The sequence below is a fragment of the Vombatus ursinus genome, unplaced genomic scaffold (assembly GCF_900497805.2).
Source record: "Vombatus ursinus unplaced genomic scaffold, bare-nosed wombat genome assembly UNPS02014935.1, whole genome shotgun sequence".
Taxonomy (NCBI): Eukaryota; Metazoa; Chordata; class Mammalia; order Diprotodontia; family Vombatidae; genus Vombatus; species Vombatus ursinus.
The window spans coordinates 2,658,791-2,670,910 of NW_020954713.1; the positions used below are offsets into that span (position 1 = coordinate 2,658,791).

Genomic DNA, 12,120 nt, shown 5'->3' on the forward strand with positions numbered 1-12,120 from the left:
ACCTTCTTTATGATCCTAACACTGTCATTTCTGAGAGAAGGGAAACCCAAGGCTTTCCTTTCTTGGCCCCAATGCATCTAAATCCATAATGCTCCTGCTGGACCTTGTCCTCTCATACACAGCTCAGTGGTGGATTTTTGTCCCCAAAGTCCAATCCAAGGGTATTAGAGATGGCTGATATGGGCTCCCTAGCTCATCTCACAGGTTTAAATCATCACAGGCCAAAAAGCTGATGACACTTAAAAGCTCCTAAGTCGTTTCTGTAAAACGAAATGGTTTCAGGTCAGATCCCGATGGAAAAGTGAACAAGATTGATTAGCTCTCCTTTGCCCCCTTGTGGCAACATCCCATCAACTCTCAATCTCATCCCTCTGGGTAAAGGGCATGAGATCCTATGGAAAGAGCTTGTCACAACCTCAGCTAAGAAAGTACAAGTATTGCTTACAGGTCGTTCAACAAGGTCATCTCGGCGGGTGATTTCAACGGGAAGGGAACTGCCCCGGTACCGCACATTATACCAATGAGCCTACAAAAGGGACCAAAGGACATAGACGTTGCGTTAAGTAAGGAGTTCTCTACTTCAGGAAACGCTTCTGTCCATGTGCTCAGCTTCACCTCAGCACTTCCTTGACATCAAGGCCTTCCCAAAGAAAACACTATTCAAGCCTGGCACTCACCACGTGGATCTTCAGGTCAATGGACAAACGAATATGGTAGGGAACATCATACTCTCGCATGTCAACTACATTGTCCAACTGGTCAGCTATCTTCTTAGAGGATCCCTCTTCGTCAGTAGTTACACTGCCCCCCATCAAAGCACTCCACAGAAAAGGGAAAATAGTTATTAATTCCTCTATTCCCAGCTGTAGACTTGTAGAGATGAAGACAGAAAAGTCAGTACTAAGTTAATATGAAAATCAAAATTGATTGAGTTCATTGGGATGGTCTTCAGGAATATGTAGGACACACAACCTTGAATAACAGTTCACAAATACTTGAAGATCTGTGCCAATAAAGGGTCAAGTCTGAGTTCCTGTGGAGAGGGGGTTTGCTCCCCCAGCTATACCCTATCAACTACCATTCACCTTGCTCCCTCTCTTCTTCATCAGAATTGTAAACTACTGACACTAGGATTTCAAAATCACTGCTTGTCTTTATATACTTTCATACGCTAAACAAAAGGTTTAGTAATTGACCAATGATTATAGCATTCTGAAAGGCCAGCTTCAGAGCAAGTGGAAAGTCATAGGAGGCTTCAACATTTCAGGCTTGACTGCCTTCTGCCTAAGGTGGAGTGTTTCTTCTACTACTACTACTACTACTACTTCTACTACTACTACTACTTCTACTACTACTACTACTACTACTGCTACTACTACTTCTTAAACCAACATGACCTTCTCCTACCTCTGCTTTTTCCTTACTATTCTTTCCCCTGAACCTTTTATTTTCAGTTTTTACATATCAGGTTTTCCATAGTTAATATTTTCTGAACATCTAAAAATGATTAAAAATGATAAAATATACTTGGGACTCAAAATCAACTTCTGAGTTGATTGGAACCAATCCACAAATACTCCCTTTAGTAAAAGAAGACACAGATATACTTTACTCCCTAAGCCAAGATAAAAAAAAAAAAATACTGCTCCATTAAGCATATCAAGTGTATTGGCACTTGGTCTGATTTCTCAAGGATATTTCAACAAAATGGAGCCTGGCATCATGCTGAACCTGTGACCTCATAAGACCACATACCTACTTCATTAGGATCAGGAAAATGGAATGGACATCACTTGTTCTGTTTGGGAAGATGTAGCTTACTTACCTAGACAACATAGCTGTATAGGTATCACTGGTATTATCCCGCTCTCGATTCTTCTTCACGGCTGGGGAAATCTCCTTCCTCACTTTTACAAGGTCATCCACAGTGTTGAAAGAGAGTTTAATGTAATTTCGCTTCAAACCTACCAAGTGATTTGCCTATGAAATGAAAATAAATCATGTTAACGAATTCAAGAAAAGAGATGTTACTAATGACTGGGAAGTAAGGAGACCGAGAGTGGCTATAATACAACAAAGACAAATGGAAACTAGCTCAGGGAACCTGGAGCTCTGGAGCACCACACCAGGGTCCTTCGATGATTCCCCCAGGCCACAAAGCAGCAAATTAACTCATTGCCTAAGCCTTTTCCAGTCTCTGCTTCACAAATGTGCAGACAACACTTACCAAGTCCAGATCCTCTTTGGGGACAGTCTCCAATTTGGCAATTTTCCCCTGAAACTTCTTAGAGAGAAAAGATGACACTTCTCGCTCACAACCCTACAATGAATCAGAATTTTAGCTCTTCCCAAGATTAGAATCTAATGCATCTCCTGACTTTCCACTCTAAAAACCTGCTTCTTTCTAGATTCCAAAGCAGATTCCAAAGGTATTGCAAATCTTTCCAGATTACAAAGTAATGCATAGATCATGTGGCCTGATTCAACGAAATACACATATTTACCTTCCTTGTTGCTATGTAGAAATATGGCTTATAAGCCAGCGCCACCTGGAAAAGAACAAGAGTCATCACAACTCATCTAAGCATGAATTAAAAAAAGGAAGAAAAGGAGGCAAGGCGCTCTCTTGAGCATTCCTTGGGAGCAACAAGGGATGCCCTACTCTTTCTACTCTAATATTTTGGTCACAGTAAGGACAACACAAGGCCTCCAAACAGAAGTTAACATATGAAATGGAAGAAGTCTTTATTCAGCATCTACTGTGTACCAGGCGCTATACTAAGCACTTTGCAAGCATCTCATTTGATGGTAGAAAAGTTCAAGAACAAATAACCAGGAAACTTTCTTTTCATTTACTTATAGCAGAGTCTGAAAGTCAATCACCATCACATGAGGTAGGTATCCCTCAGTCTGCTACTAGACTAGTTACCACATTTATTTGTATCTTCCTGAGTTCCGAAGTAATCCAAAGGTACATTTGAATATTTCCTTATCAATCACTAAAATTGCAACATCTTTCTCATTAAAAAATTAGCTCTGAGCCCCTAGTCCAGGTTATTAAATATTATTTAGTATACTGGAGAAACCATTTTTCCTATAAGCAGTTGCTTATCTCACTATATATCAAAGCTCCTAATCTCCTAGGCTTAAAAAACATCAGTTGTTTGCTATACAATTTTATAACAATATAACCAGTGGTCAAAGGGCAAATACTTATTTATGATGTTTTTAGTTGTGAGAAAGACGACAGTCAGAGTCATCTCCTACCCATCACTGTTATTCTTTACTTCTCCTCACTTCTGGAACACAGTCTTACTATTAAAAGATCAACACTGCAGACAAGTTTCTTAAAAATCCTCTTGTTTATTTGCAATATAAAGATTAAGCTCAATCCCCTCACAGAATAAGTTCTTTCCTTCTGTCTTCTCACAATCTTGCTCCAGCCCTGTCAGGGAGAGTTGCTTCACAGAGGGTGATTAAACCTCAATCAATATGCAAACAGCAATTAAACTCTCCACCTCCTCAGAGATCCCTCACACTCAAAGTATCCTCCACTGACTTCCATGAGGAATTGCAAACTGTTACGATTAAGACTTCAATATAACCTCTACAGTAGAGGCTATTAGAGTTGGTGTTACCAATTTAAACAACAATAAAACCAATTAAATGACGCTATAACTAGTTCAGCTTTTTACATGACTTTCAACATAAGGCTTGCCAGTGCTTTTCTAAGGGTCTTATCAAATATAAAGAGCAAAGAAGAGCTGAAAGAGACTTCAGAAACCATCTACTCCAATCCGCTTATTTACAGATGAGGAAACTGAGTCCCAAAGAGGGTAAGGGATTTGCCCAAGTAATTTGGATACGTAAAGAAATGCCAGTTGAGGATGAGGGGATCTGAGGGGTTATCTCTTTTCAATCTGCTATAGGCAGAAACCCCTCCTACATCACAGAATTTCAGAGTCAGAAGGCACCCCTCAGATGTCTAGTCCAGCTTCTAACTAAAAAGCAATCTCTGACAAGTGGTCACCTGGCCTCTGCCTCAAGACCCCCAGTGAAGGAGAACCCACTAACTCCCCAGGCAGCCTCTAGGCTCCTCTTGGCTCAGACGAAACTCTATCAAATCACTCTAGGGTGCTTAGATCACTTACCTTAAATCGGCTGCCATCATCTTGGATGAAGTAGTAATCCACGGCACTGACCAAGCGCTTATCTTCATCTAAAATCTCAGTCTAAAAAGAGAAGGCTGCATAAGTATCAAAGTCCTCTTGACAAATCAGAGCCCTACCTATAGAATATTAATAGCTCCTTTTTATCAAAAATGCTATCCTTTCCAACCCTCAGGTTATATTATATATTCCAGAAATAAATTACTTTGACCCATTGTCCTTCTAAGCTACCAGCCTTATTTACAAGAGTCTCATCAAGCCACCCTCCGACCTTGGAGTCTTGGAGTTTCCCCTCACCCTCCCAATAGCCCCAAGACTCATTCTCTTTCACTTCTCATTTTCATATACAGCCTCTCTGCTGCTTTCCCACAAAGATTACTCTTTGAGCCTTCACAACATTTTTTTAAAAAGTGAAAGCTGGAAAGATTCAGAAACAATTATTTCTGCCTTTTCAATGATCCCACATATAGCCCCTACAAAACAGAGCCTCCCACTACCTGTCTCTGTAACCAGGACGAGAAATACTAGGTAGCAATGACAGTCAACATTTATATAGCCTTACTAGGTTTACAATAACTTTTTATGGAGGCAGTCAAGTGGCTCTGTGGATAGAGTGCTAGGGCCAGAGTCAGGAAGACCTGAGTTCAAATCCAGCCTCAGACACTTACTAACTGTGTGACCCTGGGCAAGTCACCTAACTTTTCTTTGCCTTAATTCATTGGAGAAGGAAATGGCAAACCACTCCAATATCTTAACCCCATGGGTAATATGGACCATAGGTTCACAAAGAGTCGGATACAACTGAGCACAAACTTTTTATACATTATTTCGTGTAATCTTCATCATAAGAATTAGTTATTATTATTACTATTTCATGAGAAAACCGGGTGCCAGAGAAATTAAGCTCATGACCACATAGCTAGTAAGCATGGCGGCAGGACCAGAAACATAAAGGCTACATTTCCCCTTCACTTGCCCAGGGATAATGACTGATCACTCCCTTCAAATACAAAGTTAACACCCTTTCCACTTTCCACTAGATCATGCTACCTTCCCCAACAGCACAGAGTGGATGCCCCTGGGCTAGAAGATGTGATGAAATGAGAAAACCAAGCAACCTACTGGGTGCATGTTGATTAGCCAGCCGGTCTTCTCCTCAGGCTCCTGTAGTCTTTCAAAACCAAATCTTGCATCCATCCTGTCTGTCCATTGACTTCGCTCCAAGCGCTTGAGGGCAGAGAGTGAAGAGGAGGAAGAGCCATCATCCCTGTGTAAAAACATGGAAAATCCATCCTCTATGTTTCAAGATGACATCAACACGCTAGACCTAGACAGAGCAACAATCCTGTTTTATGTGATTTAAATTTCCTTGGTTACAGGATACATAATATGGAGCATTTACTTTGGCTGTGAAACCTGATTCCTCTTTCCACTTCCCCATGACTAATCAATCATCAGTTACTATTAATTTTTCCTTTGTCATGTCCCTTGGACTAATGTCATGCTACTGTTACCATTCTGAACCACTTCACATCTGGATTACAGTAGCCTCTTAACATGGAAGAACCGTACTGGGATGACTTGGACTAAGGAAGAGACTGATGATAGATACTAAGCGGCTACTGTAAAAGTCCAAGAAAAAGGTAATAAGAGCCTCAAATCAACAAATATTTATTAAGTATAAAAGAAAGACCTGGTCCTCTAGGAGTTTATAATGTATTATGGTAATGGTGTGTCATGTGTAAAAAGTGCAGAGGGAAGTAATATAAATAAGGCCAGAAAGATGGAGGGAGCCATGGTGTAATGAGATTTCAATGTCCAACAAAGAAGTTTACATTTGATCCTGTAGGTAACAGGAGAGCCACTGGAGTTGACTGAGTGAGGAGTTGAAACAAAAATCAGAAAACCACCTTGGAAGCTGTGTGGAAGGTGGATTAGAAGGAGGAGACTTAAGCAGGGCGACCAATTTAGAATCTATTGCAACAGTTAAGGCAAAAGATGATGACAGCCTGTGCTGGGGTGGTCTAGGCTGGGAGCAGAGAGAAGAGGACCTATTCCAGAGATTTTGTGGAGAGAGCAACTGATTAGTTACGTAGAATGAATGAGAGTAAGGAGTCAAGGACGATCTGGAGAGTGTGAGACTTGATGACTGGAGGAATGGTGGTGGTCTCAACAATAAAAGAGAAGTTTTGCAGAGGGCTGGCTTAGAGGGAAGGTAGAAGACAATGGGTCCTGCCTGTTCTGTCTTAGACAGCTTGAGTTTCCACATCAATTGCTATCTAGCCTTGCCTCTCCCACTCTAAACTTCAGCAGCTGATTATTTAAATAAAATATCACTTTTAGACTGGGAGGGATGTGGGGGAAAGAATTCAGGAAAAGCTTCCTGAAAAAGGTAACACCAGAGTTAAGCATATAGCCAAAGCATGGAGAGGAGAAAGGAAAAGGTTAGGGCAGGTAATCAGCTGAACTGACCTAGATGAGGACCGGGAGAGGGGAGGGAATACCTCCAACATGCCTCACCCCGCTGTCATAAGCCAGGGCCCTCAACTCTACCAACTTCTACCTCGACCACTAGAAAGACCAGGGACTTGCCATCTGCTCTCTAGCAATAGCTCATCCCTGTTCTTCCTCTTGCACAAGGACTGATAATCAAATCAACATTACCACTGCCACCATGAAGACAGTACTGGTGTGACAAACTACTGTCCTATAGATTCAGTCTGAATCCCTGTGATTCTGAGTTGTAGGCTGATGTCAATTGTGGAGAGTCCAAAATAAGGTGCCGTTAGCAGGACCAGAAAGGATAGACACAAGAGATAGTTCAGAGGAAGATTCCACAGGATCTTGCAATGGGGAGTCAGGGGCAGGGAGGGAGGCAAGGCTCACCAATGACTTCAAAGTTTGCCACTTGATTAACTGGGAGGGTGGTGGTGCCATCAATAGATATAGGGAAGTTGGGATGAGTGGAGGAATTAAATTCTGCAAGTGCCCACTTTGGGCAACTGTGCTAAGTCAATATCAATCAATCAATCAATCATCAAGTATTTATTAAACTCTTACTATATACCAGGCATTATGCTAGGTGCTGTGGATATAAGAATAATGGAATAATGAGTTTATATTCTAATGGGAAGGAAAACAAGTACACATAAAAATATACACAAGAAAAGCAATTTAGAACCATGCCTAAAAGTTACTAAACTGTGCCTACCCTTTGAATTCATATTACTACTAAGCCTATACCACAAATGATCAAATAAAGAAGAAAAAGTCCTATATGTACAAAAATATTTATCATAGTTCTGTTCGTGGTGGCAAAAAAAAAAAAGGAAATTAAATGGATGCTGATCAATTGGGAAAGGGCTGAACAAAGTATGGTGTAAAAATGTAATAAAATAATACTGTTCTGTATGAACTGAAGAATGAGATGGTTTCATAGAAACCTGAGAAGACACTTGAGTAAAGTGAGCAAACCAGGAAAATAATTTATTTCTATAACATCACTATTGTAAAAATAGCAATTCTGAAAGATTTAAGAATTATGATCAATGCAGTGATTGATCATGATGACTGAGGACCAACGAGGAAGAATGCTACCTACCTCCTGACAGGAAGGTGATGGACTGATATACAAAAGCAGACACATTTTTGGACATAGCTGATAGGGGAATGTTGCTTGACTGATTTGCTATTACTCTTCTTTTCCCAGTGGAGGGCAGAGGGGTAAGAGAGTTGGGAGAGAGATAAAATAAATTCTTAATAATTGAAAATAAAATTTAATTTAAAAATATATATAGCATAAAAAGCTAATAAATACAAATGTATACAAAATATTTAAACACGAGGTAGTTTGGGAAGGAGGACACTAGTTGGGGTGCAGGTGAGGGATCAGAAAAGACTTCACTCAGAAGATGGTCTGAGCTACAAGTCAAAGAGAGGGACTCCATGAGACAGAGGCAAGCAGGAAGTCCATTCAACGTGGGTATATGGTCATTCAAAGGCACAGAGCGCCATCAATGAGAAACCAGAAGACAGCTGGTTTGCCTGGACATCAGAGGGCAGGAGGGATCGTGGCCAATGAGGCAAGGAAGACAGTTGGAGGAAGGCTGTGAAGAGCTTTAACAACTAAACAGTTAATATTTTATCTCATGGCAATAGGAAGCCATTGGAGTAGGTTGAATAAGGTAGTCATATGTTCAGACACACAATTAAGGAAAATGAATTTGGCAGCAGGACACAGGATGAACAGGAGTAATGAGAGACTTGAGACAAGGAAACCACTGTAATGACCCTGTGAGGAGTGATGAGGGAATCCAGGTGCTAGATGTTTGAGTGGAGAGAAGGGGTAAGATTGGAGAGATGATATGACAGAAGAAAGGGCAAGATTTGGCAACTGTCTGGACATATGGGATGAGGAAGACGCAGGAATCCAGGACAATGGCAAGATTGGGAACCTGAAACACTGGAGGGATGATGGTGCCTCTGACAGAAACAGGCAAATTTGGAAGAGGAAAGGGTTTAGGAGGGGAAAAAAATGAGTTCTACTTGAGATGAACTGATAACGAGTTGAGTTTGAGATGTCGCCACGACATCTAGTTTGAAATGTCCGGTGGTAATTGGTGATTTTTAGGAAATATAGGGGCTAGATGTATAGATCTGGAAGTTACCTACATAGAGATGATAGTTAAATCCATGGGAACTGATGAGGTTACCAAGAGAAAGAATATAGAGGAAGAAGAGGGCCTAGGACAGAACTCTGGGGAACACCCGCAGTGGATAAGCCAGCAAAGAAGGTTAAGAAGGTTTGATCAGACAAGTGTCACAAAAGCTCGGAGAGGAGAAAGTACCCAGGAAGAGAAAGTATTCATTCAATAAACATTTATAAAGCTCCCATTATGTGCCAGGCTCTGTGCCAAGCACTGAGGATACAAAGATAAAAGACAGTCCTTGTTCTTAAAAAAGTCTTCCTTTAGGAAGCATTTTAGCTGGGACTGGAAGGACGCCAGGGAGCCCAGGAGGCAGAGGTGAGGAGGGAGAGCACAGCTAAGGATATTTGATCTTAGAGGCAATAGGGAGCCAATGGAGTTTGCTGAAGGTGGGAACGGGGAAAAGTGACACTATTTGTGCTTTAGGAAGTTCACTTTGACAGATGAGTGGAACTAAGCAGCTAAGTGGAACAGCTGATAGAGTGCTGGGCCTGGAGTCAGAAGAACTGAGTTCAAATCTAGCTAACCTTAGACATTTACTAGCTTTGTGACTTTGGGAAAGTCAGTTAACCTCCATTTGCCTCAGTTTTCTCACCTATAAAATGGGTATAATAATAACACCTACCTTTCAGGACCAAATGAGGTAATATTTGTAAAATGCTTGGCACGTTGAATGTCACATAGTAGGTACTCTATAAATATCAGTATTATTATTACTATTATTAGGATGGACCAAAGTGGAGGAGAGACCATCGGCAGGAAGGCCAACAATCAGAGCAGTACAATAGTTCAGGCTTGAGGTGATGAGGACCTCCATCAGGGTGGTAGCAGTGTCAAAGGACAGAAGGGAGATATGTTAAAAAGGTAAAACTAAGCAGCCTTGGCAAAAGATTGGATTAAGGGGAGGGTGGAGGGATAGTAAGGTTGATGAGAGAATGTGTGAAGAATAAAAGATGACACATAGGTTGCTGGTCTGGATGCGTAGGAAAATGGTGGTAACCTCAACAGTAACAGGGAAGTTAGGAAAAGGGAAGGGTTTGGGGGAAAAAGGTAACAAGTTCAGTTTTGGACGTGTTGAGTTTAAGATATCCATGGGACATCCAGTCTGAGATAGCTGATAGGCAGCTGAAGATGGTCCACAAATTAGTTAGGGCTGGATAAGTAGACTTGAGAATCATCAGCATAGAGATGATGATTGAATCCATGAATCCATGGGAGCTAAAATCACAAAATGCAAAAACATGGAGAAGAGGGCGCAGACAGCCTTGGGGGACATCCCTGGTGAGCATGACTTGGAAGGAGTAATCAGGTAGGAGAAACAAAAGAGAATAGTTTCACAAAAACCCAGAGAGAAGAGAGCATTAAAAAGAAGCAGTTAATCGACAATGCCAAAGGCTACAGAGATGTCAAGAAGAATTAGGATTCAGAAAAAGCCATTTGGCAATTAAGAGATTTTGGTGGAATGATGAGATCAGTAGCCAGACAGTAGAGAGTTAAGAAGACAGTAAAAGGAAAGGAAGTAGAGGTACTCATTACACATAGCATTCTCAAGGAGTTTAGCCACAAAAAGGATGAGAGATCTGGGACAATACCTAGCCAGGATGGATGGATCAAGTGAGTGTGGAAGAAGGTGGAGGAGACATGCTTATGTTTGTAGGCAGTCAGAAAGCAGCCAACAGACAAGGAAAGATTGAAGATTAAGTCAGAGTGAGAATGATAGAAGGAGCAATTTTCAGTAGAAGGATAGAACGGGATCACTTGTGAAAGGAGAGGGGCTTGCCTTGGCAAAAAGGACCATCTTTGTCTCACACAAGGAGATAGCAGAGGAAGGCATTTGGGCGATGTGAGATGAAGAGGAAAGGAAAAGAGGAAACTCTTAGGGAACGGCTTCAATTTTTTTTCCAGTGAAACATAAGTAAATATAAATAAAATATAAGTAAATGTAAATAAAAGTAAAAATAAAATAAAAGGCAACGTTTTCAGCTGAGAGGGGAGGGGGGAAGGGAAGTCATGAAAAGGTTTGGAAGAACCTCGATGGTGAGTGGGATAGTGAGTTAATTAGGGACGTGTAAAAGGATTGTTTTGCAGCAATTTAGGCCCAAATTTGTGGTGGATACAGTCCGTACTGGCTTCATGATTTTTCCCAGTACTTTATTCAGTACAGTCAAATGAAACAGGTCGGTAGAAAAGGATTAGGAAAGACCTCAAAAGATTATTAGCAACTTCAGAGACAGCTGTTCCCAGTTAAGGGATGAGGCTGAAAGCCAGACTGAAGAGGATTTAGAGGAGAGTGAAAGTGGCAGCAGAGTTCAGTTTCTACACGTTTGGTAGGAGCCCCAAGCAGGAATGTCTAGCACGCAGTGGAGATGACAATGGTCAATACTGGATGCGTAAATTCGAGCCTCACGGGTGCAGAGATATTGATGATATGGGAACAAATGAAGTAACAAAGGAAAAGGCCATATAAAGAGGGGGATGCGGGAGGACAGAGCCCAGGCGAACAGTGGCTTTTAGGGGGTGGTAGGGAAAAGCAGCAGCGAAGGAAGCGGGAAAATCACCAGAGAGCCAGGGCAGCTGTGTCAAGTGAGGGATGAGAATGGGGAATGAGGGAGTGGTCGGCGGTGTCGGGCAGAGAGCGAGGGGCAACAGAGACCACTGGATATGGAAAGCATTCTGAGGGCACGGAGGATCCTGGGGGCTGGACGCAGTGGGCTCGGATGAGTCCGAGGGCTCCGGGGATCCCAAGATCCAGGGTCTCGGCGGGGGGTGGCTCCTGGGACTTAGCATTTGGAGCTCGGGGTGCACAGACGGCCAAGGAGGAGCGCGGAAGCCCGCGAGGCTGGGGGTGGGGGGCGGCCCTCAGGGGCCTGGAAGGGATCCCGGCGATGAGACGGGGGCGCTCAAGGAAGAGCTGGGAACTGGGGCCTGGGGGAAGACTTGGGGGAGGGGAAGCCACGGAATCTCGGGAAGGGGAGGACAGGGTCGGGGCCAGGCGCGCCTCAGAGGCTTTGGGGCTGGCGGGGTCGCAGCTCTCACCGACTGTTCTCGGCCTCCTCCCCAGGCTCGGCGCGCCTCCACCCGCGCTCCCGGGACACCATCTCGGTTCAGCCTCCACCACTCTCCCTCCGCAGCTCTCCTCAGCGCCGTCCTGCCTTCCCGGGAGAAATTTCGCGCGTTCCGCCCAACTCTCGCGAGAGCGAGGCCCAGCTCCACCCTCCCCCGCCCCGCTGGAAGATCGTCCAATC

At 42.8% G+C, this 12,120-nt stretch overlaps 1 protein-coding gene across 2 annotated transcripts in view; it reads right to left on the reverse strand.

Annotated features, from left to right (window-relative positions):
• The window catches only part of POLE (DNA polymerase epsilon, catalytic subunit), a 66,899-nt gene extending 54,877 nt beyond the window's left edge, over nt 1-12,022 (reverse strand). For both annotated transcript variants that reach the window (XM_027844177.1, XM_027844175.1), the window contains exons 1-8: nt 11,912-12,022; nt 5,292-5,436; nt 4,152-4,232; nt 2,505-2,549; nt 2,228-2,320; nt 1,826-1,980; nt 678-819; nt 446-526 (exon numbers count right to left, since the gene is read on the reverse strand). In XM_027844177.1, coding sequence (XP_027699978.1) covers nt 446-526; nt 678-819; nt 1,826-1,980; nt 2,228-2,320; nt 2,505-2,549; nt 4,152-4,232; nt 5,292-5,436; nt 11,912-11,973 — 804 coding nt within the window. In that variant the 5' untranslated portion in view covers nt 11,974-12,022. The remainder of the gene's footprint in view (nt 1-445; nt 527-677; nt 820-1,825; nt 1,981-2,227; nt 2,321-2,504; nt 2,550-4,151; nt 4,233-5,291; nt 5,437-11,911) is intronic.
• Between the last annotated feature and the right edge of the window lie 98 nt (nt 12,023-12,120).